Source organism: Tachysurus vachellii, chromosome 18 (genome assembly GCF_030014155.1).
Source record: "Tachysurus vachellii isolate PV-2020 chromosome 18, HZAU_Pvac_v1, whole genome shotgun sequence".
Classification (NCBI taxonomy): domain Eukaryota; kingdom Metazoa; phylum Chordata; class Actinopteri; order Siluriformes; family Bagridae; genus Tachysurus; species Tachysurus vachellii.
The window spans coordinates 14,964,205-14,992,201 of NC_083477.1; the positions used below are offsets into that span (position 1 = coordinate 14,964,205).

At 36.7% G+C, this 27,997-nt stretch overlaps 1 protein-coding gene across 4 annotated transcripts in view; it reads right to left on the minus strand.

The window, feature by feature from the left end:
• Window positions 1-735: 735 nt before the first annotated feature.
• glis2b (GLIS family zinc finger 2b) overlaps window positions 736-27,997 on the minus strand; it is a 31,704-nt gene continuing 4,442 nt past the window's right edge. The window contains exons 2-8 of one of the 4 annotated variants that reach the window (XM_060892812.1): window positions 14,485-14,583; window positions 10,511-10,723; window positions 9,378-9,514; window positions 4,357-4,536; window positions 4,048-4,181; window positions 3,849-3,967; window positions 736-3,773 (exon numbers count right to left, since the gene is read on the minus strand). In XM_060892812.1, coding sequence (XP_060748795.1) covers window positions 3,112-3,773; window positions 3,849-3,967; window positions 4,048-4,181; window positions 4,357-4,536; window positions 9,378-9,514; window positions 10,511-10,700 — 1,422 coding nt within the window. In that variant the 5' untranslated portion in view covers window positions 10,701-10,723; window positions 14,485-14,583 and the 3' untranslated portion in view covers window positions 736-3,111. Of the gene's footprint in view, window positions 3,774-3,848; window positions 3,968-4,047; window positions 4,182-4,356; window positions 4,537-9,377; window positions 9,515-10,510; window positions 10,724-14,484; window positions 14,584-25,904; window positions 26,038-27,997 lie in introns of those variants that run through there. The other 3 variants (XM_060892813.1, XM_060892811.1, XM_060892814.1) reach the window with 3 other exon arrangements.

Below are 27,997 nucleotides of genomic sequence, written 5' to 3' on the forward strand. Positions count from 1 at the left end.
AGAGTGCTCAAAGGGTTAATGGGTCTAACAGCTTATCTGATATTTAAACAATGTAGACCCTGACGGGTCTGTGTCATCACTATCTTTCTCAAAAGAGCAGAAGAGCAAGTGAGGGTGGAGGGGAGAAAAGGTAAAACACCCGTAAAGGTCTATAACAGAGCTTTAAACCTGCACAAACTGCTTGGAGCTAAAATATCTAAAGGCTTGCCTATGGGATTATGAGTTGCCTCTCATTTGTAATATACTGTGTCCTGCAATAGAATTTCCACCTCAACTGAGCTCCAGGGTCCTCAATTTGGTCCTGGGTTCAGTTACTTTAAGGCTGCATTTTCTCCCAGTGTCTGTATGGGTTTGGTCTGGCGCATATAGATTGTATATATTCCAGATATCTGAAACACAATCTGTGTCAGGAACACACTAAAAGATGAAACTTCCTGGAATGATTATCTGAGACAGTTAAGTGGTTCATTTTTAAGAAACAGTCCATCCCTCTGACCAACCTTACTTTTCATTCCTCCATCCTCCATGCTCTGTGGGAGAAATCTCAGTTTAGAGCAGCACTAGCAGAGACAAGGAGATAAAGCAACATCAACATCCAAAGAAATGTCTCGTCAAAACAATATAACAAACAAAATAGCCATATTATCAAGTGTTCTCAAATGTAGCATAAGGTAGTATTGTGGAATTATAGGATTTAAACATGGATGTGGGGCAGGGATCATAAATAAACATACATTTACAAGATTTAAATGTTTTAATCGTAATCGTTATTAATTTCTTATTAAAACTGATGAAAGCAACCTATGCAGGCAAATACTGGGTTTTAAGGAATGCTCTAAAGAGTTCTGTCATAAAAGGGAATAGTCACCCTGAAGAGACTTTTTAACATCTCATTTCAGATGAAGAGACTTGGTACCAAAGACTAATGTTTTTTTTTTTTTTTTTTAAAGAGCTCTTAAATTTAGATTATAAGTATGTGTAAACAGAAGAGCCACTCTTTTGTAGAAAGGGAATGTTATTTTTGAGCTGTAATGAAGTATTAATTTTCATGCACTGTGTTTGCCTGCAAGAGTCATCATTGTGTCAGCATCACATTTGACTCAGAGGCCTGTACCACACACCAGTTTTTGTTTGCCTGCAAGTGGCTTGTGTAATGCACAGTATGGCCCTTTCCATGACATCTTCTGTCAGTTAAAGAAAATGTATCAGTGCTATGCTGTGCTAGCATACTATGTGTGAGGTTGTTAAAACAGATGTCCAACTGGTGGCATTAGTGCAACAAATGCATTAGTGCCACATTAATCTACACTTAGGTAGAACTATATAACAATATATAACAAGCAATATATAACACCTTTGTTAACCTTAAAACCCATTGCAGAGTCTTGTGTCTGATACCAGTTAATTTAAGCCAGATTCAAACCTGCCTAGTTTGAAACTGTCTGAACAGTGCTGGTTGGTGGTTTCTGAGAGGGCAGATGAACCTGAAGTCTCTATTCAACGTAATAGACTAGACAGCATAGCAGTGTTCACTAGAGGTTTGTTGGTCTGTGGGTAAATGAATGGTATCTCTGTAAGGGATGCAGCCATATGAAATGCTCTGATTGTCCTCTGAACTAACTAAACATTAATTAACCTACCATCAAGCTCCTTTGCCAACTCTGACTGAATCGGTGTTGCCTAAATAAAAATACATGCATCATAAAAAGCCCTCCAAGGAGTTCTACAGTTCACCAAAGAGTGATCAAAATAAGATTCATTACAAATGATGGTGTACTTAGTGTGCTTCACACACTGGCGTCCTGTTGCATATAAATATATAGAAATAGTTAAGTGCTTACTCAGACACATATATAGATTCTTAAGACACCAGTTTGTAAATAAAAAAAAACAAAAATAGCAGGAACACTAAGAGTTAGTGTCTGTGTTGGTTTTTAGGCCACTGATATTATCTCATCTCTGTTTGTACGAGATACTGTACAGTTCTACTGCAAGACTCTTCAGATCAGTTCTTGAAGAAAAAGCTGAAGAAAAGTTAATCTATTTTAATAGGTAGGGACACAAATACCAGAAATAGATCAACCGGATGATCCTTCCAACACAGATTTGAAATGACTAAGAAAATCTGACAAAAAACTGTAAATAATGTATTTTGAATGGGACATAAAACCTTTTCTGGGAACTTCTTAACCAAATAAAGTGAACAGTGTAAAAATTGTGTAATGTTTTTAGATCAAATAACAAAGAAAATATTCATGTTGCTCCAGTTACTGCAAATGCACTTTATATATCTAAAGACTATCTGTGAACATGGCATTTTCTAATAGGCCAGGCATCATAACCACCAAGGCAATTGGCTTGTTTTAAATTGTATGGGCTCCAGAGAAGATATTTCTCGGTGGAACCACTGGTATGCAGCTTGCTGTAAAAAAATGTCCTAGACACAAGCTTTACAGAAAGACCCTTACATCCATGATTTAAAAAAACCTGCTTCAGACAAGCAACAATCACATCAAATTTTGTTTTGCAGTGGCTTTCCAAATTACTGGCACCTTTCTTTAAAAAAAAAAAAAAAGAGCAAAAAAAGAGAGACTCTGTGCTGTTATTCTCAAAAGGACAAGTGTAAAGAAAAAAACCGTTAACTGCAAATTTTAAAACCAGTGTTTTGTAGAAAATAGTAGGAATTTCTGTTTGAAACCTTAAAATTATACAATTTTCCTGCAGGTTTAACCTCAAAATCTAACTAGTTACATATTATTTAGGGGCTGGTGCATGACAAAATGCAGCAGTGCATTTTTATAGTTTTTTAGTGGCCTGACTATGGCAAGTTCAGCACACTGATTTGTGTGATAGTTTAAATGATAGTAATGGGAGTAACATACATAATAGCTATGAAAACCTTTAGTTTCTAAAAATGTGTAACCTCTGTTGAAACACAGGCTTGATAACAAAACTAAAATGACAATGCTGGAAATTACTGGGTGGATATGATGTTTCAGTGAACTCTGAACAGCTCCTGATTTATGAAAACAAAAAATGAACCCCTTGATCTTTGATCCCATGCTATCCCTTTCCCCCTTCCTTCCCACTGGAATAATTGGTGTATCCTTCTCAGTTGACCAGAGCTGGCTTCAACATAAAAGAGCCTGAAGGTATGACCACCCATGACTCTCCTGTGGAGAGGTTGAGGATGTTCCTAGGGCCTTCTTCCTCGTGCTCCATTACTCTAGAACTGCCTGTTGCTTGTCCTCTGCTATCTGAGCACAAAACAGGCACCACAGGCAGGCCAAGCGGTGATGTCGAGAAGGCAGTGGGTAGCAGTGGTGACTTGGCCAGACCATTAAAGGACAGGACAGGTGAACTGGGACTTCCCAGCATGCTCAGATCCAGGGGCCTAGGACTCAAAGGTGACAAGGAGAGAGAGGTACCAAGGAGAGCAGCTGTTGCATTTGGCAAGATGATATGGGCATAGCTCAGCTCAGACTCTTTCCCTGTAATGTGAGATGGCTTCAGCACAGGTGAGCCCATGCCCCCACCTCGTCTACCGACTCCCCCACCTGGGCTTGTCTGCTGCTCCTGTGAAGCCACGAAATGCCCATGTGCCTTGATGTGCTTTCTTAGAGAGCTCGGGTCCGTGTAACGCTTCAAACAGCCAGCCATCTTGCAATAGTACGGCTTATCCACATAGTGAGTACGGGTGTGCTTGAAGCGGTCACTGGAGTTTGAATAACGCTTATTACAGCCTTCATAAGGACATAGGTATGGTTTCTCACCTGGAAAAGAGCAACAAAATGTGGAGTTGGCTGATAAAAGATAAAAGCTGCGCACTTCACTGCAGTGGCACTAACCTGTGTGTGAACGATTGTGGATCTTGAGGTTTTCCAGACGTGAAAAGCTTTTGTTACAGGTAGGGCAGCGGTGTGGCTTCTCATTGGTGTGTGTACGAATGTGGATTAACATTTTGTATCTGAAAACACAAATACTGGTGTCTAGTCATTGACATTACTATGTAACATATCTATAATCCTATTCCTAGTAGCCTCTCACCTTGCATTGAAGCCCCGTCCTTTGCGTGCACAGCCCTCCCAATGGCAGCAATACCCAGAATCTCTCTCAGGCTTTACATGAAAATCATTTACATGGTCCACTAAATCTTGCAAGGAGTCAAAAAGCAATTGGCACTGCAAAGTACATCTGGAATTAAATAACTAGTACCAGCAAATGAATTATTTCATCTAGTTTTATGTAAAAATAAAGTATGCCTGTGTATTGAATAGATAGCACTAGACTGGTAGATTGTCTTTCTGGTTAAAGTTTTAAAAAAATCATAATCTTTATACACAACACCTTTCTCACCTTCTTCCATCGACAGGACAGCTGTTCATCTGCTGAAAGTTCAGGGGAAGCCCTCTTGTCCCTGTGCTGGCCAATAAATATTGAGGATGGCATATGGATCCCTCCTCCTCCAATTGGCAAAAAGAACTGAAAAGCTTGTGAAGGGGCCCCTCCCTCAACATAACGGATGTGAGCAGAGTCCTGACACAGAAAAACAGAATAAGGGAAACACTGTTAAGATATTTGTTTTAATATAAAATCTTGTTTTTAATATCAAGTAAGGTTTTTCTAGTGGTTTCTTTTTTGTTCTGGATAACTTCTCATTTGAGTATTTATGTAACTGCTGATCCCCTGTGATTTTCCACACAACAGTATCTAGAGTTTACTCCAAATGGTGCAATATTAGTTAGATGCTATAATTTATTGCCATGTCAGCTACTGAGGCTATCTTCATGGCAAGAACGGTTAATAAGAATTAAAATAACCTAAAATCACAAAGAAATAAATATAGACAAATATAGACAACTTAAATGAAATTTTTTACATTAATATATGACAGAAACTCTAAAACTTTTTCTGACGAAACCTTGTAAAATAGCTCTTTAAATGAATTGGCCTCATAAAATAACCTTCTATGGTCATTATGCGCAGGACAGTCCAACAAAATATGCTTGACAGTAAGGGGAATGCTGCAGTACAAGCACTGAATGGGGTCTTCTCCTTTCAGCAAGTATTCATGTGTCAGTCTTGTATGCCCAATTCTACATCTGGTTAAGATCACCTGATCAAGTCTTGATTTCATAGGAATTCGAAACCTGTTAGTAATTTCAGGGTGTATGGTGCAATATAAAAAAACAGTAAGTGGTAGTTCTGAAGATGGAAATGCCTTGTTGCCCAACAAAGAATGGAGATTCTGGTTTAAACTGACAAAGACACCTTTAGTCAGATGGACTACAACAGCATAAGTCCACACCGGTTCCGTATCTGTCAGCCAAGAACAAAAAGCTGAGGCTGCAAAGTACATAAGCCCATCAAACCTAGATAATTGATAGTCTGATGAATGTCAATTTCTGTTGAGGCAGACAAATGGTAGGGTCAGAATTTGGCATCAATAGCATGAATCCATGTACCCAAGCAGCCTTGTGTCAACAGCCCAGGCTGGTAGAGGTGGAGAAACGGTAAAGGGTGTGTTTTCTTTGGTTTTCTTTAGTTCATTCAAGAAATCAATGCAAATGCAAAATACTAGATTTTATATTTCTGCAAGCATTTTTGTGTTGTTTTGGATGCATAATAATGGTGATTATATATGGCCTAGGTCATTATGGCAGAGGCATCCTTTGTTTGGTCTAAAATACTAATTACACTGTCACTATTCAACCTTTAGAGCAGGTATAAATTGCCTTTTTCTTGTGCATCCCTATTTTTGAAAACATATAACTGTTTTATTATTACCCTGATTGTGTTTAATGAGTACACCCTAGCATTCAATAACAGTATCACCACCTTTAGCAACATTAATCTGTAGGGAGTTTAACAATCTTTAGCAAAAAGGTGTATGAGATTATCTCGACTGTAGCAGTCTCTCCAATCATTTTGGAGCAATTCTAGCCCAACTATATTTATACACTGCATCATTTTATTATTATCATTTAAGCTCTCCAAAGATCTTGCCACAGTATCTCAATGCGGTTGAGAACTGGATATGGCCATTCCAACACCTTAATATTTTAAACATTTTTTGTTTCAAAAACATTCAGATGTTAATTTGGTGGTGCGTTGGTATCATCGCTGTCCTGTTACATGGCTGAGTTTCATCTGAGCTTAAGCTGCTGGATAAATGACCTTACATTTGTTTAAAAAAATTTCTGGTGTAGAAACATTCTACAATGTTGTCTCAATGAGTGTAAGTTTTTTATAGAGGTAGCTGATTGACCAATTATATGCATTGCATATGCATGAATTATTTTGTTACACCTGGCTATTAATTACTCTCTTATGATCTTTTCCTACCTGGTCTGTGAATGCTGGTTTTCTTTTTGGGAATAGCTACATATCAAAATCTGCTGTGTTTTGCTGTTGCATCTGAGGATATCTCTTTGTTTATAGAAGTTGGTGAAAGCGACACAAGGTTGTTGGTGCCAGCTGGTCTGAGCATTTTAGAAACTGCTGAGCTCCTACAAAAGAACAAACCAGGAAATGTATTTCCAAATCATCAGCAGCCTACTGTAGCCTCAGTTTCTTCATTTGGCTGACATGAATGGAACTTGATGCTCTTCTGCTGTGGTAGCACACCTATCCCAAGGTTCAATATGCTTTTCTGCTCAACACAGTTGTAAAGAATGGCTTTTTGAGTTTCCACAGCCATTTTCCTAAAAGCCCTCTGAAGTAAAACTTTAGTATTTAGTTTTTTTTCCTCACTATTCTGTGTGAACCCAAGCTCATGCCATGCATCTGAATAAATTTACACATCGGGCAACTGCTAGCCGAGTTGATAAATACATGAATCAGCAGTACATATGTTTCCTTTAAAGTTATGTAAATGTATTTCCCATGGCTAAAACAATTTGAGGAATATTATACCGGTCATTCCTTGGATTCAGTCATTCTCAATCCCCCAGCATTGAAGTGGTGGTTCACAAAAATGATAATTTTACAATATGATTGTACGTCCATTAGTTAAAAAAAATAAAATATTTTGGTATGTCCAAAATTAAGATGGAAAACAATCACTTTTCAAAATGTTATTTAAATCCATAAAAACATTAAATATATTTACTTCATTGTGACGTGACATACGGCTAAGTATGGTGACTCATACTCAGAATTTGCCATGTGCTCGACTCTCCTAGAATACATGAGGAGAAGTGGCCATTTTGAGCACAAAAACTCAAACCCATCACATATGCCAATGTTTTGGGGTTGTAAAATTCTGACAGCTTTGAATTATTTACTTTATTTATGAATAATTTTCATTTAAAAATAAATATGAAATGGACTTCATTCTAACATCATAACCAAATCTAGTTATACTAAAATAAGATAATGTCATGTGTCCACTTAATCTTTGACAGGCATCCTTTGTCAGAAATGGCACCCACATCAGCAGCAGACAGACAAAGGCAGTATCCTGCATGCAGAGATGATGTCCCAGAGGGAAGGGACCTTGAGAGAGAGTTTTGTTTGACATTTCAGCACTAGTGAATTTACCTGTTATGCCTATTTAGTAAAAGGTTCTGTATGGTAATGTATGCTGTAAAATTATTTTCGTTTCTTTTTTATTAACTTAAATTATTGTTTTTTTTTAAACTAGTCACTAAATAAATTACTTATAACCTTAAAGTCTGCAGTAGTAGGAATTATTTTTGCAGTTTGGTTATTAAAATTTCTAAATTAATCTAAATATGATTAATGTCTTTATTGCATCATATACTTAAATACACTGTCTTGGTTGAGTCTTAGAGGGAATTTCATGTATATCAAAACAAATTAAAAGTCAAGGTAATGTCTTCAACCCCATCACACTATTCTTAACCCTGTCACACTAATATGGAAAATAAATTAGGGAAGATTATTACAACTGAAAGCATTTCTTGCTGAGAGTAAAACTACACTTTTAGTGAATCTAAATTGAAAACATTTTTAGATTGGCATAGATTGGCATCCAGAACATATGCCTGGATAGGATGGCAGGCTATTGCACAACACAATTGCACACACTCACATTCGAATATATTTGTCATTCCTGGAATTTGGTAATACTTCAACTTGACCATAAGCTACATTTCTAATACCCTACATCATTAGACATTAGACAAACTTGCAACAAATCATATTTTCCCACCTCAAGCATTAAAGCCCTTTTTAATTTTCTTCTTATTTGAACACATTTTATTCTCAACCACGTTTTACAATTATTTTACAGACAACTTGTTATAAAATAAACACCTACCTGCTGTTCATGTGTCCCTCATTAAAAATTATGACTACAAAGGTAACATTTATGATAATTTTCACATTTTTGTTTGATGGAAACCCCACAAACACTGACAATACCAATTTACAGTCTATGGACAATTCAGCCTACAGTGCGTGTCTTTCAACTGTGGGAGGAAAATTGAGTACCCAGAGGAAACTCCAGAGATATTGGGGTAACTCCATACACAGTGGAAGTGGGAATTATATACAAAAATTATAATATATAAGAATTTATAATATATTTCCTAAAAGCAGAGAAAAGAGAAAAGTTTGACCAGAAGAAAAAACAAACAGGATTTGATTAAACAAAAGTGTCTCTTATACTGTGTGTAAAATGACAAGTCTCATATGGATACTGGTGTTGATGAGGATCGAAGAGGGTCTGCAAGATTCCAGCTGTTGATTAAGCACCAACAGCAGACCCTCAATTCAATTAGGACTGAATTTAATTAAAGTAGCATGAGGTCTGGACACTCATATCTTGTTCTAAATGTGATTTACCCCTGCATACCGTCAGCTGGTCTGAGACGCAACCAGAGAACAACTTTTGTTTGAGGAACAGGGTGTATTTGATAAGAACCCCACCTCATTAGCTGGGTCAATGAGGCTAACATTATTACATAACATTAATGAGTTATTGACAGCTAATACTTAGCTTTTTACCATTATCTATAACTTGAATTTACCATTAACTGCAAACATAATTTGTTTTGCTTTTTTAACAGTGATGTCTGCATTGATTTCTGCGGTTTTCTTTAGGTAGACTGAATTACCAGCCATCTGTTTAAATCACATCTAGGGAAACTTGTACCTTCTCACTGCAGCCTCTATGTGTCCAATCATCCATGAACAAATCGGCATCTATTTAGAATTTTAAATTCAATATAATAATATATTTTAGTTTAGCAATCTATGTGTGATAATGACAAAGACAATGTAATTCACAAGTAAAGACATTTGAAATCTTACATTTCCTCTCCCAAATATACTAATGTGAAAAAGCAGTGAATAAAATCTTGTCAAGACTTGGGCGAGTCTCCTTTTAAGACTTGACATCTTGTACTCACCCCTGAGAACAAATGAGAGGAGCCATTTCCAGTGAGCTCAGGGGAGCAGGGTGTGTGATGAGAGGATGGAGACATACTAAGGTCCACTGCAGGAGGGGTGGAGAGCTCAGGCTTCTCCTGGCACACCACAGATACACCTAAAGATGCAGGGGTATGAGCTGTTATCGGTTTGTCTTATTTGATCACTCGCTCACAAGCCTGATGAAAAACACTGCAAGTTCGATTATATACCAGAATAGAGTAACTGAGAGAAAAGGAAATTCAGTCACGTATACCAATCAGCCATAACATTAAAAACACTGACAGGTGACATGAAGACGTTTGCTTATCTCGTTACAATGTCACATGTCAAGGGGTGGAACAGGGAAGTTCTGAAACTGATGTGATTCGGATCAAAAAAAAGAAAAAGTACCTTTTACAAGAGTCAAATAATGTTCAAATAAGCTTCCAAATTCCCCAGAGCTCAATCTGATTGCGCATCTGTGGGATGTTCTGGACAACAACAAGCCAAGTCTATTGAGCCCCCACCTCGCAGGACCTGAAGGATCTACTGCAAAGTCTTAATGCCAAATAACACAGCAGACTTTTAGAAGTCTTTTGGACCCCATGCCTCAACGAATCAAAGCTGATTTGTTTTCACAAGTGGACCTACCCAACATCACGCCGTTGGTTTTAATGCTATGGTTGATCAGTGTATAGCACAGAGCGAATTTTAAACGTGACCATGCACACATTTTGCTGGGTAGACAATGTAGGTGACCTGTAATTAATTTATATAACATTTTGTGGTTTAAAATAAATCTGAACAGAATGCTTATTCTGGTATAAACTGATAGAATTCTAGGACATTTTGGAAATAATCATCTTCCTCCACTATAGTCAGCAATTATTAGAGTAAAATTTCGAAGTGTAAATAATTAAATAATTGCAAACTTTCTTATAGTATAGTTATAGTTGAGGTTATAGTAAGAAACATAGCAAATTATTCAGAAATGCTGCAAAAAGTTACTGAAAATCCCCTTTAAGATACAATCACTTGTTAATTCTCAGATTTCAGAATGGTGAAAACCTTATGTTAAAGAAACTGGATGGGCTAGCATGAGGTTTGCCTTTGTGCTTTATTATGAGATTACCTATTTGGGTGGAGGCAGGGGAGGCTGGAACATTATCTGCTGTCCCATCATCAGCAATTGGAAGATGCCCAATCCTCTTGGCATGGATCTGAGAGGAAGTAAGATTGGATGGTGACTTGAAGCCTCTGCTCTGCCCATTGATGTGCCCTCTGGGCAGCTTCAGGTCCAGTGGCTCATCTAATGAGAGCATGGGTGCAGCTCAGAGTTTCTTACCTTCAGGAAAAATGCACATAAACAGAAGAATCTTAACAGAATTGTTAATACAACAATTCAACCAAAATTAGCACTCTGCATAATGTTAACGTATTATACAGCTTGTTATGACTTCAGATTAATTTAATGGAATTATGATAACATTAAAATACTAAAAGCTACAGTACTACATTCAACAAACTACATTATACAATATATTTAAAAAACAAAAACAAACAACCAAAAAAAAAAACAACTTGGCAGTATAAACAATACAAATTAGCAAACACGTGGTTTCAGTGGATTTTACCACCTGCACTTCTTTCAAAGGTCTGCAAGTTCTGGAGATTTTCTCATATATACTCATTAAAACATATAGACAAAAGACACGTCCTGAGTTCTGAAATTGGAGTTCTTAAATGTTCTAATAATTTTAAACAATTATTTTACAAAAATCCTTCTAGCGTTTCCATTAGTAGGTACATACTGCAAGTTTGTACTTTTAGAAACAAAATCAGGTCAAATTAACACAGGGACAACACAATGTCTAGCTGTTGTCAAAATGTGTGTATAAATACACTGGCAATTTAATTAATAAAATCTAACATGTTCACACTTAGCCACAAGCTCTCCCTATCATGTTGACCTTTGCTTGCAATGCAATTCTGAAAGAATGTCTGCAATCCAATCCAGATGGCCAAACTAACCCACCCCCCAGAGCTGCCCCAGTACAGCACTGTATAAAACTTCACAACACATAGCCAGCTGCAACATGCCCCTCTTACTGTCATGTTGGTCCCTTTCTGTTCTACACACTATTCTCTGCTCCTAAACCCATCAGATACTGTGACAACATAACCAAGATAGTCTTAGACAATGATGTCTGCACACTGATCAGGACATGTTTAAACATACAAACTCATGCACAACATAAATGTCCACACTCAGTAATTGAAAACCTGTAATATTGAACCCTACATCTGCGTAGTTCTGTATAGTTCCGAAAGAAAAGGTTCACAAACACACTACACACATAGACAAACATTCATAAATATATACTTTAGCCTACATACTGTACTAATGAAGTGGTGATTTGCAACTGCATTTTAAAAACCAGGCATGGGATAAACAGAATCCAACAGAGACAAAAGAAGGGACTAGAATAGTCAACATTATGACAATAGAAACGAACTTACATCATTTAATGTAGCTAAATGTTGAGATATATATATATATATATATATATAAACAAAGAAAAACATTATAAGACAATAACATGCAATAAAAATGAACACCTACATATTATAAAAAAAATCTATTTCACTAAATTACTGTTACTAAAATACTAAATTTCTGTTGATGTTACACAATATAAACAAAAACCTAAATAGATCCACAGCATTGAGTTTATACTTCGTTTTCTCCTCTACATGCTATATTGTTTTTTTTTAATTTATTTCAATGCATTTCAGTTGACTCCTGCTTTGAATCATTTTATGAAAATGCTTAGCTAAGAGAAATTTATAATGTAGAGATTTATAATGTATTATTTTGGTATTTTGACTGTCATTTTTTCCAACATTAATTAAGGATACTGCAGAAGGTCTACCTTTTGACTACCTTTCTACCTTGTAAGGTCTTACATTTTTGGCTAAAGAAATTATTATTATTATTATTATTATTATTATTATTATTATTATTATGTATTATCTGTACAATTGTGTCTTTTTCTAAAGCCAGATAGAAGGCGGTGGCAACAGTGGGTTGGACTCAAATTGGGCCCAGTGAGAGTGGCAGCATATGTCTGGTCAGCATAAGTCTTCATATGCCTAATGATGATCCTCTTAAAGCAGGTCATGACAATGGGTGTGAGTGTGACAGGACAACAGTCGTTAAGACAGACCACAGAACACTGATGGAATTTGGGGATGGTACCAGTCTTGAAGCATGTTGAAACAACAGCAAAGATGTCAAAAATGTCAGTGAAGGCATCCACCAGCTTGGTCTGCACATGCCCTGAGCACTCTGCCAGGAATGTTTTCTGGTCCAGCAGGCTTCTGCATGGTAGCTCTGTGTATAGCTTTCCTCATATTAGCTGTGGTAAAACAAAGTACCTGGTCAGTGGGAGGAGGGGCAGTCTTCCTTGCTGACAAATCGTTTTGCATCTCAAACCAAGCATAGAAGTAGTTCAGCGCTTCTCAGGCATCTCTGTCACAGGCAGGTGAAGTTGTCCTTTAGTTAGTTATGGCTTGGATGCCCTGCCACATGCACTATGTTGCCACTGTCCTGGAAGTGGCTGTGAATTCTCTGGGCATGTGCATTCTTTGCCTCTCTGATGGCCCAGTTTGGCCCTTGCTTTTCTTAGATTCCTTTGCAGAGCACATGTACCTTAGAGCACACCTTTATAGTGACCCATGGCTTCTATTTGGAGCAAGTGGTGATGATCTTGGGGACAGTCAATTCATCAATGCACTTGCTGATGTAGCTGATCACTGATGCCATGCATTCTTCCAAGCTGGTGAAGTCACTGTCTGTGTAGCCAACTGTGAAAGTGTGCTTAAAACAGTCCTAAAGAGCAGAAATGGCTAGGATTTAGCCTGCTTTAGAACTGGTTATAATCATTTAAAGTGCTGTCTGTATGCTGTAATTGGCTTAACAGAGATGTGATCTAAATAGCCAAGGTGGGGGCAGGGCTCTGACAGTCTGAGGATGTTTGTGTAAACAAGATTCGGCATGGTTGCAAAGTCAACATGAAATGGTAAGCATTCTGCAATTCGCTAATAAACGCATAAAAATCATAAAGTGCCTCCCTTAACATTAGCACTGGGGGAACATACACTCTGACTAGGAAAAGAGTGGTGAACTCCTGAGCAAAATAAAATGGTCTGTATAACAGTCACAAAATATACCAGCAATGAGCAGCTATTAGAAACAAGCAAAGAGTTCTTGCACCAACGCAAGCCAAAACAAACAAGCCACCACGAGACTTACTGCCCTAAGCTGCATTTCTGTCAGCACAAAACAAGGTGAGTCCATCCAGCTGAACGGTGGCATCCGGAACTCTGTTGCTGAGTCATGTCTCCATCACAACAAAGACACAACAGTCTCTAAACGTGTAGACACATATGTTTTTGGTCACTTTGTTGCTGCAAGATGCTGCATGCATATACTACTATATCGTATATGCAACATCTATACTACTAAATTATAACTTGTGTTGTCAGGGATTTTGCAAGGCATTAGTTGTGCCAAGAGTACAACAGGAATAAGAATCATGCAGGGAGAAGGTATAGGAAACAGTGGTAGTAAGTAAACATAGTAAACAGAGTAAACATAAAAACTACAATCTCTAAGAAGATTTGTCATGACCACAGCTGTAACTAGAATGAAATTCAATATAAACTGTCAGTGCAGTAATTGTTGTGAAAGCAACTTAAAAAAGGAATTCAATTCAATCCGTTATTAAAAGTGCTATACAGATCAAATCGGACATTCTCACAAAGCAGTAAAAAATAAATATATAAATTCAGGATATAAATTTCCAAATTGATAAATTTACCCAAATAGAATGGAGTTTAGGAACAATGACAAAATGGTTGTTGAAGGTGTTCTGCATTTCTTGAGATTATAACTGATTTAAGTGCTACAAAGAGGTCGAGTCCTTGAGTCTCGACACTTCTGACTTATTCAGGGCCAGTATGATTTTGGTAGCCTTAAAAACACTGTGTGACAATTGCTTAGCTTAGGAAGATGTTAAAGATATCTGCCAGGATGTCAGTCACCTGATTCACAATCTCTTTGAGCACTTGTCCAAGTAGGAGTTTTGGTCCTGCAGCTTTGCAAGGTTTGACACTACAAAGGAATTGTCCTCCTCACATGTGCTGGAGGACAAAAAGATTACATGGCAGTGTTTAGTTTTTTATTCGTGAAGTTTTTTTTTCTGTGTGATCAGAAAGAAATTTATAATGTAGAGATTTATAATGTATTATTTTGGTATTTTCACTGTCATTTTTTCCAACATTAATTAAGGATACTGCAGAAGGTCTACCTTTTGACTACCTTTCTAGTAAAAACTTCAGGTTTGAGCACCTAGGTCCAATAAAGTGAACTATAATGCTATAGCATACAAAGACACCATATACAATCATGTGCTTCCAACTTTGTGGTAACAGTTTGGTTCAGGGTCCCTATGGCTGCAATTGTCAGGTGTCCAAAAACCTCTGGCCATAAAGTGTACTTCTATGCGGAAGTGTCATCAAACTATTCTCCATTGAATCTCTGAAGTGTGACCCCCTAAGTCTCAATGTATCACACACATACAGTATATGATTTATAATCTAACAAATTTAACTACTGGGGATGTTGGGTATACCTATATTATTTTTAAGAAGCTAAAAGGCTCTTTTTTAAATGTGTAGCTTAGAATATGAAATAAAAGGACACAGTTAATCAATCATTTTACTCACAGACCGGAGATCTATGTGTGGTCTGCATTCCAAAAGCTCTGACAATTCTTATGGTATGACTTTTCATGTCTGTATGTATTGATTTGTTTATCAATGTTAGCACAAGAGAAAGCTTCAATCAGCTGGGTTCCAATGAAAGAAACGCATGTTGCATGTGTTAATCACAACATAACTTCTTGTTCTGCTACTTGGCTTTCAGTTGTGTTGTGCAACAATCGAAGAGTGCTAAGATCATCCGAGAGAAAGTGGAAGAAATGAAAACTTGATGCAGATCTTGACTTTTACCGTACACTCCTGGCCAAGTTCTCCTCAGATGTGACTTCTGTCAGATGTGACTTCTGTCAAAAACTTGAAGCTTCAGCACAAGACCCTCGGAAGCTCCACATCATCATCTCTTCTTTACTCAACCCCCCGGCTCCACCTGCTTCATCCTATCTCAATCTTTTCCTCTCATGTTGCTAATGTGACACACTCATTTCGGTTCCTTCTCTACAACATTAGAAGGATTCGGCCATTTTTGTCCATACAGGCTGCTCAGGTACTTGTTCAGTCTTGTCATCTCAAGACTGGATTACTGCAACACACTGCTGGCAGGTCCACCTATGAACGCAATTCATCCTTTGCAAATGATCCAAAATGCAGCTGCCCGGCTTGTTTTCAACCTGCCCAAGTTCTCGCATACCACCCCACTTCTGCAATCCCTCCACTGGCTTCCGGTAGCTGCACGCATCAGATTCAAAACACTGATGCTGGCCTACAAAGCCAAAAATGGACCAGCTCCCTCTTACCTCAAAGCCCTAATCACTCCTCGCACTGCACCCTGCACCCTCCGATCTACCAGCACTGCTCGACTGGTTCCACCATCTCTCAGGGTAAGAGGTAAGTACAGTATACAACAAGACTCTTCTCTGTTCTGGCACCAAGGTGGTGGAATAAACTTCCCCTAGGGGTCCGGACAGCTGAGTCACTGGCTATATAACAACGGTTGAAGACTTCCTTCTTCATGAAATACTTGAACTAGCCCTTCCTTCCCTGTTTGTTGTACTGTATGTATGTATATAAAAAAATTAAAAAATAAATAAAAATAAACTTTTTTTTGAACACTGTTTTATTCATTGTCATTGTATGTTACGTATGTAGACTAGTAAACCAGAGTTAATGTATCCCACAGTGTTGTATAAAGTACTAGAAAGCAATACTTGAGTAAAAGTACAAGTATCATGCTAGAAAAACTCTTTGGTAGAAGTGAAAGTTACCTTTTAGAATATTATTTAAGTAAAAGTCTCTGATATATACTGTACTTAAGTATCACAAGTAATTTTCTGATATTTAATGTACTTAAGTATTTAAAGTAAAAGTAAAAAGTAAAATTTCAGTGATTTTCGGTAGACATAAGAGGCACTTCATCCGGTAGGAAGAATCTTTCATTCCAATGTACAGAAACATTTCTTGCAAATATGGCCTCGGGTGTATAACGTTATCTTCTTCACCCTGTTCACCACTATCGTCGAGGTGGTCGTCTCAGACAGGGGTGGCCAAACCGCGGCTCCCGAGCCGCATGCGGATCTTTGCCCGGTTTCATGCGGCTCTTATGTTCATATCGAAGTTTGTATTTGTGTCTTTTTAATGTGCGTGTTCGCTTCGCTTGAGTTCAATACGGTAATTTTGTCAAACACGCATGTGAGTGGGATGAAAATACCTCAAAGTTTCCCAGTAGGGGCAAGATCATTTGAGTAAACAATTTGTGTCAAGTTCGCTCTCAAAATGGCAGGGACAAAAAAGGTGATGATCATGTGTGCCCAAGTGTATAATGCGGCTCTTTTTTAACACAGTAAAAAATGTGGCTCTTGGTCTCTGACTGGTTGGCCACCCTTGGTCTACGATAAAGGGAGGTCCTCCAGTAGGTGCTTCCATGGCGGTTTCAGTTGTGTTTCAGTTCCGCCTCCTTTAGCAACATTACGCTGAAATAGAGCGTGCGGAGCGTGATGCAATCTAGGAGCAGTGATTCGCCAAACCTCCCTTATTGCAGTCGCACACATTTCTTCTGATTTTATTTTGTAGTAACGAGTAACGAAGATGCTTAGTGGAAATATAACGGAGTAAAAGTATACATTTTATCTAGGAAACGTAGTGGAGTAAAAGTGAAAGTTGACATAAATATAAATAGTGAAGTAAAGTACAGATACGTGAAATTTCTACAACACTGGTATCCAATGATGGAGACTTAAGCACTTATGTACGTCGCTCTGTATAAGGGCGTCTGCCAAATGCTGTAAATATAAATGTAAAAATGCAAAACTAAGAAACTAGATAATCTTCATCTAGTGGTGAAAAGGGTTAGAGCAGTGGACTTCACTATTCACTATTATCTCAGTTACATCAGCCACACTGATAGGACAAAGTCAATAGGAGAGCCACTTTCACCGCAAAGTATGCCAAGTTATTCAGTCTTAAATAGCTTATCTGCTTAAATACAATGTACAATATTGCAATACAATAATTACTCGAGTTGCGGATGATGCATGCTCCCCATCAGTTACCTCTTTTGTCACTGTCACATTGCTTTGTTGCTGTTCATTTTGTGCGTGTTATTGTTTGATAAGAAATCGATCCATTTTTTAGTCCGTGTGTACAGTAAACACAAGTTCTTAACTAGCATGAAACACAAACTAGCTTCTGGCAGGCCGCCAAAAACTGGCTATTGCGCAGAGTCAGTGACGAGTCAAATAATATATATAAATATATATTATTATTTGTAATAGAGCACATTCGTTTTTCTATGCTTCCCTGATTGTTTTTAATGTTATTTAAATGAAAAATAAATTTTAACCATATGATCATATCATCGTATTATTTACTGCCATGCGAGCCGCATATTAAAGCTTGGTGAGCCGCAGGAGGCTCGCGAGCAGTGCAATGAGTAACACTGGGTTAGAGGATAAAAAGGATCGGGCATTATACTGTACCTGAAATCTGTTTTTTTTTTTTGGGCAAAGGTTTACAAAAGATTGGAATATGTTCCTTATACTACAATTCTAAGAGCTTAAAATTAATATAGATTTTGTATACAAGTATCATTTCCAAATACTAGCATTTAAAGCTTCAATACAGTGTTAATAATCTACTGAGAGGATTTTTGTGTAAGTAGGATTTTTTGTAAACTTATTTTAAAGTTTGTTGTCTTCTCTACCACATTTTCTTGCTCTTAGTCGTTACTTTAATATTTCTTTCCTACCCTCAATTTCTCTCTCCTTGCTTGACCTCTATTAAGGCAGACTGACTGTACCTTCACTAACCACACACTCACACTTATCCTAGAAGCAAAGGGATTTTTTTCCTTCTTTCCTTTGCCTTGGCTATTCGCCTTTTCAGACAGGAAACATTAGTTTCCACTCTGCCTTCACAGGGCCTCTATCCTTCTCTCCCTCTTTTCCTCCATCATCCCCCCTTTCTGCCTACTTTACTCTAACATTTCTCTCTATAACTCTTTTGTCCCACCCCTTTTTCATTATCCCTCCCTTTCTAAAGATTTTTTCTTTGCATAGTTCATAGAGAACAGACTGCACATAGGGATATGTCATCTTCACAGTTATTTTCTGAAATAACTATTTTTCTGAAAGTTTCATTTCAAGTTTATCTAGTATTATCTCTAGTGTCTCAAATGAATTGAGATGAGAATTAATTTCCTCTCCCAAAAAACAATTTCATGGAAAATGAAAATGGGAGACAGCAAAAAACTAAGAGCCAACCCAAGTAAACAGTTGATGGTTCCAATGCAAGTGTTGCCAAGAGGTGCACCTGCCAAGAGAGAGGTGTGTGATCTTAACCAGCGAAATGGAGAGTATAATGAACAGAAATGTCCTGGATAAACAAAAAAGGGAGAAAAGAACAAGGGGTGGGAAGGGGATTGCAACAGGAAGCCTCTTACCAAGCTACAGATGGCCCCAAGCCATAAGTCTCAGACACTAAGGAATTCCTCACAGAGTTTAAGGATAAAGGGAGCGAAATAGAAACCCAGGGAGAGCTGCAGCTGTGACTTTTAACACTGTAAAAATTGGCACTGCATCAGCAAAACTACTTGTGCAGTCATCTGACATAAGGTCAAGAAAGCATACAAACTAGAAGGCATCAATTATTACTTAAAATTCTTACAAAACAATCCAGATGCTGTCAAAACATTACATATTTTCCAGCAAAAATTTAACAAACACAGAGCACCACAACTAAGAAGTTCCCAATTATTTCCTCTTACTTCCCTCATCAGCAACTTTGGAGTCTGGCCCATAAGGATAAATAAATAGATTTTAATACTTTTTTTTTTCGACTTGTGACTTGCAGGTTGAGGGTGTAAGGCAGTTCAATAAGAACAGATACCTTAGCTTTTAGAATTGACACCTTTGGGCCTTCCATCAATCATAGTTCTCAGGGAAAAGAGGGTGGAGTGTGCAGTGTTAAAGATGGGGACAAAAGCTTTGTCTAATATAGACTACTCAATAGTGCCTTCTTTAACACCACAATGACTTTTCCTATGCAAATTTAAAGGCTTAATTTTTTACTGAAGTTACAGAGTAGTTAATAGTGATCACTGAATAGCATGCTTTATGGTGAACAACTGAATAAAAAGGGAGGAATTAATGGTATTAAAATATATAGGTGCAGGGCATTTTATATATATTATTTTATATATATATATATATATATATATATATATATATATATATATATATATATATATATATATATATATATATATTATATATATAATTTTATATTATATTGAAACAATGGCAATGTGTCTGTAGCGGGATGATTACTGTCCTAAACTGGACGGCATACAATTTTATCACGCTACACAGAACATTACATTATGAATTTTTACTGTATTTCTGTAGTTTCCTATTTACTTTTTTGGACCATGGTCAACCACAGTTACATGAAACCGTAGTAAATAAAACAGCAGATACAGGATTTTTACTGTAATTATGTTGTGTAGGGCCTGAACTTAGAACTTGTAACATGAAATTTGTACTTGCAAACCTGGCCAATTTTGGACAATTTTTGTAATTTTGCCTCTGAACACCACATTGAATATGACATGATCTAGATGTGATTGATGTGTAGACGATTTAAGCTTTAATTAAAGATTTTTAGGATTTTTGTTTAGGAGTAACAGCTCTGCATTAAAAAGCTCTTGGGCTGCATTTGCATTATGTTTTGGGTTATTATCCATTAGACCAAATCTAAGCAGAAGATATAGCTCTATTCAGTTTTTACTCAAGTATTCGAAGAGTAACTTTATCTCATAATATTCTACCCCCTCTAAGATATCATTATAATGTAACACTTATAGTTATTTGATGCTGTAATGATGAACTTGAACTGAAACATCTGCCACGGGAATTGACGAACAAAAATCATCAAATTCTTGTGCATTACTTTATAAAAAAAAATGACACAAAGCACGGCACACACTTCACCAGACTGTCAGTTTATACATGATCTAGTGGCAAAATCTGTAATACTGTACATACACTCATAAGTCAATTTGTCAAAATCAATTTTATACTTATTAGGTCTGTCTTACTTACTCACTTACTCCCAAACATCTAGAAAAAAATAAAAATGCATGCAAAATTAAAGCTTAGGTCTTAAGAGGTTTATAGGAACATCCATACACCCACACATTTACCCAGCCAGTGAATCGAGTGGCAGAAGCACAGTGAATAAAATCATGCACATACAGGTTAAGAGCTTCAGTTAATGTCCACAGTAAACATCACCATGGGGGAAAATGTGATCTCTGTGACGTTAACCAATTCATGGTTGCTAGTGCCAAATGGGCTGAAATAGTTATTTAAGTATGCCAATCTCCTGGGAGTATTTGGATTGTACACAAAATATTGCAAAAAACAAAGTACATCCTGAGGATCTACCTAGGTGATCGAAGAGAACAACCAGACACCTCTGAGCTGAGAGGAAGAGCTGAAAGGAAGAAAAAAATCTTCTACCAGCCAAAAAAAAAAAAAAAAAATGTTTTTTTTCCTAATTTTTAACTGCCCAGTTTGGGTGAGACTATGTGTCTGTGACAGCCTCAGATTCCTGTTCTTGTCTGACATAAAACCTTCCAGATACTACTGACAATACAGTATTCCAGAACATGCATAGAAATAAAGTCTAATATATATTCTATTGTATATTCTCAGTTACATATTTTGATCCTAAGAAAAAAACAGCATTTGTACATATAATATTTTTTTGTTTGACTGATTTTCACCTTTAATAGAAACATCTTGATTCTATTCATTAAAAGGATACAGAATTAATAAATCGTGTGATTATTACGAATAGGATGAAGAACTAATAGAGTTGTTCTCTTCATCTTTAGAGAAGAGTATTAATAAATTAAACATTGTTTGTGTGTTTTAAAGGAGGTGCATACTAGTCCTCACCTTATAAAAAATATCACTAGAATCTCTCCAACATTATACCCATCCTAACAACAAATTCACATATTCACTTTGCAAAAACAATTTACTAAATAAGTCACAGCAGAATTATTGTGTTCTCACAGTATTAAGGCACTAGTTTAGCTTTTACACATTTACAATAATAATCAGACAAACTCCAACCTCCGCCACAACCCTGGACTAAAAATGCTGCAGTTTCTCAAGTCGGTTCCTCCCTTGCTGATTAATCTCTCTCTTTCTCTGCCTGTCTCTTCCTTTCTCTCTTATATTCCTCCCCTTTTCTCAACTAGTTCTTGCAGCCTGCCTCAACAGTCTGTGATGCAATCCACACACTCCTGCATGCAATAGAAGAGCTTGTTGTCTAAGAAGACTGAGAATGGCAGTGTGAAATGTTTCCCATAAACATCATTACAGAATGAAAGCCACATCTTATAGAATACTACAGAATCATTCTGAATGCTTCCTCCAACAGTAAAGAGGATCTACTGCAGGCTGCGAAAATGGGCCCAAAGCCTAACTGAAGAAAGCACCATAATAATTTGTTGTTCTTTACATTTCAGAATTTGGACTGTGTTCATCATTTGTATTAAATGATTTTTGATTTGAGGTTAGAGGAAAACACAGCCAGCTGGAATACTGCACAGGACAGAAAGATCAGCAGATGATCATAGATTTTCTCAGCCAACCAGTGGAATTCTAAAGAAGTAAATATGATTTGTATAAGCTCTCTGCTTCTATTTGCTGGAAAGTGATCTCTCTTCTTTTTTGTTTTTCTAAGCCAAAGGCTCACCTCAGTCCATGGATGGGTTGTAATAGAATACAAATAACTTTGTATTGAGTGTATTCTGAATATTTCAATAGTCTGTACTATATATATATATTTTTTTTTTTTACAAATAGCATTCAGAATACAGACACTTTTCAAATTTCAAGGGCAACTTATTTTAACTTCTCTACTAAATAAAAACAAAAAAAACAACTATATTTTAGTTTTTAGTTGTTTTGTTTAGTTGTTTTAGTTTTTAGTTGTTACAGTAATTCTTAAGATTTCAATTTATTTATTGCAAAAGAAAAAATTCATTAAAAAATAAACAATATGCAATTGGACCAGTCAAAATGGTGATTTTAGTAGTATAACCATTTAAAACTTTTTAAGCCTTCTAACACAAACATTAAATCCATTAATGTCCCTTTGCAACTCCATTGGTTTTGTTGTTAGGTTAATGCCATTACAGTCAGCATTCAAAAGATGTATAATTTTGAGAAATGTTTAGCCAAATTAATAAAAATGTATATTTTTAGATTCCTTCCAAAGTTTTAATAAAGGTTTATTCTATTATCTGCTTTGATTATTACTTGTACTAATACAGTGAATATTGTAATACAAATCAGCTATTTAAACATGACAATATGTTCCAATATGTTCCAATATTTATATTTGACAGCTTGATATGTCTGTCTTGAAGAGTACAGTAATTACAGTAGTAATTTTTCCACATCCAGAAATGCCAGAAACAGTGTTTAAGAATAATGGCACGACAAAAATCGTGTGTGTTTTCATTATGCTTTTTAAATGTATTCTCAATAACTAAGTAGTGAACTGGAATGCATAATTGAATATATTACAAAAGATGTATTTTGTGTTCCATCATAAATACTTTTATAATAATCTTTCCAGCCCTTATCCCCCACTTAATTGTATTGTATACCACAGGAGTTTCTTTTAAGAAAAAATGATATCAATTTGTTTTTAACTTGTACCACTACACACCTTCATGGGAAGCACCGTTATTGCATAGAACAGATGTTACTTGATATAATAAGCTGCTTTATGGAACTAAACCCTTCAAGCACATTTGTGGTGTCAGGCACTTGATAATGTAGATAAAAAGAAAAATAACCTTTTCCTATGACTATAGCTTGGAATAAAATTCCTGTATGCCTCCTGAAGGGACATGTGCAAACAAAACATTATTCTGGACATCCAGGGGACAAGATCTTGGTCAGCTGTTAGTTTTAGTTCTTGCCAGTAATGAAGTTTGTGTGTTTGTGTGTGTGAAGCTGAAACAGCAAAACACATCAGGATTGCAGATAAATAAGAACTGAAGAAACACAAACAAAATCACAATTAGTCAACAAATTAACATGCCTAGTGTAGAGCTATTGCTCACTGCCTGTTTGATCAGAGCCTGTAGCCTCAGCATTGTCCACCAAACAGACTCACTCACATTCTGCCCCTAGCCAAGCCTCTCTTCTCTTTTCCTTCTGTGACGATGCCAGCTATGCTGCTACATGTGTTCTCCAACTCCCCTCACCCGGGGTGCCTGTTTTCTCAAAGCAAGGCCGCCACTCAAAGCTCCCTCCCCCTCCTGTGCCTGTCAGCCAGACAAGGTCAAATGACTCTTCATTCTCTCTTCATCTTGCTCCCTCCCCTCCTGCCCCTGTCTTTCTGACACACAAGCTACTCATTCAAGCACGGCTGAGGTACTATCATGACTTTAGCTTGCATAGCTGCTTCTGGACCAGGCTCACTAACCTTCATTGATTATATTTGCATGTTGTGAGAATTGCAGCAGAAAGAATTCAGAAGTCTACCTCTGCACAGAGAAAGGAATTCCATTGTCCTTTAATCTTCCCCCCTGACTTCTCTGCAAACTGAATAAAAAAAACTACTGAACTACAAAAATATGTTCCTGTAAACTATTCAATTCATTCAGATAATGAGGTTAATCTTGGTCCAAGAACTTTTGTGTCTCATTTCTTTAATCCTCTATTAATTCCAAACTGCGAAAGAGTGGGTGAATCTTCTGATTTGGACTCTATATTTCTGATGTCTTTTATGAACAGTGTATTGCAATACCTTCACCAGTCAGTGATGTTACCAACTGCTGCTTTTGGGTGTTTAACAGTTTTCACAAAGTTTCTGTCATCAGCTTTTTGCCTTTGTCAACATGTTTAATATCTGTTGCTTAGTACACCATTGGTTTACCAGGACATTCTAAACTGTTGTATTGACTATGCCAAATGTTCGTTCAGTGATTTTCAGTGTCAAAATCTCACAGATGCTCTCTGATTTTCATATTGGATTATCCATTTTAGCAACAAATGCATCTTCACCGGTGAAACTGGTCAAAACCAAGGGAAGATGTTTAGACCTATGTAATGTTATTCACATGTTCCGATATTTTTGCTCACCTAAATATATAGGGAGGTCTAATATTTGCTTTGATTTACCAATTAACATCTTTTGATCTCAAAACCAAATATCTTCAGTCTACAGCCAAAACAAATGAAGAGTCCAGTTAATGTAGATATTTCTCTTCAGATTACATAAATGTAGTTTATTAACTTCCACATTTCAATTTCATGTCCAGACAGTGCTATGATCAGAAGGTTGTAAGTTCAACTCCCAGGCCTACCAAGCTGCCCCTGCTGGGCCTATGAGCAAAGCCCTTAACCCTCAATTGCTCAGTTATGTCAGGAATGGCTGGGACTATGCCTTACCTGGACACTAGGGGGCCATTCTGTCAGTTTTTTTGTCTTGTGTCATGTGCCTTTGTTTTTGTTTTGTGTTCACGTGTGTTGCCCTGCCCTATCCTTAATCCATTCCCGCCTCTGCACACCTGTTCCTTGTGTTTCAATAATCGCCTTCCCTATTTAATCCTGTGGTCTTGCTGTCTGCTTTTTGTTAAGTCCTTGTCTTTAGTTTCCTGTCTGTGTTGCCCACTGTTGTCTCTGATTCCCTGTGTTTTTGGTTTCCAGTATTTTCTGTTTCTGAGTGTTGTATTTCTGTGTTCCTAGTGTTTCCAGCTTCTTGTTTCCCATAATAAATTCCCCTTTTATGTTATCCCTGCATTTGGGTCGACATCCTGGTTTCTGAGAAATTGTATAAAATTGTAAGTATCTCTGGATACAGGTGTCTGCCAAATGAGATAAATGTATCCAAAAAAAACAAAACCACACCTGTCCAACACACTTCAAAATTAAAGGTAGGGTCTCCAATTTTTGGAAGCCAACGTTGACATATAAAATCACCAAAACAAACACGCCCCTAACCCAAATGGGTCCCACCCCTGTATTTATAGCGCTGCCCACACATACATATGCAACCCAGGCAACTAATGGAAAGAAATGTGCCTTTATCATAGCTGAAGGGAAGAACTATACGATTGCAGATAAACAAACAAATAAAAATGACACACAAGCATAATCATGCAAAGGACGGCATATATTAGTTCTGTGAAACAAAGCAAAACCAACGTTACTCACCTATCGAGAAGGAAAAAAGCGCCTCAGCGTCTTAAGTAATGTTGGCCGCATATTCACAGATTCAAGTTTCCCGAGTCAATAACTCCTGAGCTAAACGCTGTTACTACACAAACGCGGTTGTAGCTGTACATTACTACCACAGAAAAGAGGTGTTATTTGTGTAGTAACAGCGTTTAGCTCAGGAAACTCCAATCTGTGAATATGCGGCCAACTTCCTGCTCCTTCAGTTCTCTCCAGCGCTGGGAAGCTGATCCTATATTAACACGGGTACTTCTGACCTTATCGTAAGCCTTTCTTTGCTTTCTTTCTTTGTTTTTATCCACTATGTCAATATTAAAACCGCTTTCTTCTAAAGTCACACATGCGCACTGAAAACTCTCTCCGCCCATATTGACAAGACCCACCCCTTTCTGCTCATTGGCTACACCACTGAGTTGCCACACATGGCTTGTTTTGTTTTTTGTTTAGTTTTCGGCCCGACTCAGTTTTCTGAAGCATTTCTCAAAAATCGGAGACCCTACCTTTAAAGATGCATCTCAAATCTTCTCTTTCCACCAAAACTGTTTGTCATGAGCTCCAGAATCAATATTCATTGTTAGGCTGCTATAGCCAAACATTTGTTCACTCGTGCCAATGCCAAACATCAGTTTCAATCATGCCAGCAACAAAAATCAGGGAAAACACGTATTATTCTCTGATGAGTGCACCTTCACTGCCTTTCCCACATCCAGAAGAGTTATGCTGGGGAAAAACCCCAAAGAAGAGCAATGGGGCTGCATCATTGGTGGTTTGGGCTGCAACATCGTGGCATTTCCCAGGCCCACTACTTGTGCTGAAACATCGTACAAGGATTTTCCATGTATCAGGATGATGTAAGAGTGTTCTGATAAACATGAAAGAGTGACATTTGCATTTGGGATAAGGTCCTGTCAATGTAATGTCCATTGTTATAATGTCCAAGCTTCAAATAAGACTAATTAATGTAAACCTCAACTTTTATTAACTTTAAATCATATAATTTGCACAGATTACTGCACTATTATATTTGGAAAATTAAGTTTAAATTTCATGTTTTTATTACTTTTACAGCCTGTAGCAGACACATTTTTCTACAGCAACTTACAGAAGTGCTTTGGAGTCTGTATCAGAAATACACCTTACTAAGTATACAATAGAAAAATATCTTTTGAAACGCATTTTATATTAATGTTATTAATTAAATTACAAGAGAAATAGAAGAAAGCAAACACTCATAAATGAAGACAAATAAAATAAATAATTTAATTAGAAAAGCCACTATACACAGAGGACAGTGCTATGTCTGCACATTGACTGCAAGTTGTAAACAAATACTTCACCTTATAGATTTAAAGAACTTATATATTTAAAAAAACTATTGTTTTGAATTACATTGTGAATTACTATTATGAATTACATTGTTTTTTTCTTCTTGTTGTATATTATTAAATATTTTATGAGCCCATATAATTTATAATTCTGATTTTCATTTCAGGTATAAAACAATATTAGTATAAATATTTCATTTCAAATATAAACAATATATATAATCTAATTAGGTTTTTCTGGCATACCCCTGATTCACCGCTATTTACATATGGCACTGTCTTTGCACTGTTTTGCAAGTGCTACTACATGCAAATCAGCTGTGCAAGTTCTTGGAAATTTACAGTGACTGGCATTTTCATACATACACACAAGTATAAAGAAAAAAGTACTGATCTTCATGTAGTTAAAACCTCTGCAATTTTCATCATACTAGGAAGTTGTTTACCTTTTTTATATTCTTTTTCTTTTTTTTTTTTAATAGTTTCAATAATAAAATAAAATTAATGTTTTTAAAAACAGACTTTATAAAAATTGTGTTATACTTAATATTCTGGAATTATGTGCATTTTAAATTAAACCAGCTTACAGAATTCTAAAAAGTATAAACTATTAGAAACAATTAATTATTTAGAAATTAACAATTTCCTATAACATTCAAATACAGTGATTTCTTCTGCTTCCACATATAATCCTTTTTTACTCAAAAAAGGCATAATCACATTCTATTGCACTGAATCTTTTAGGAA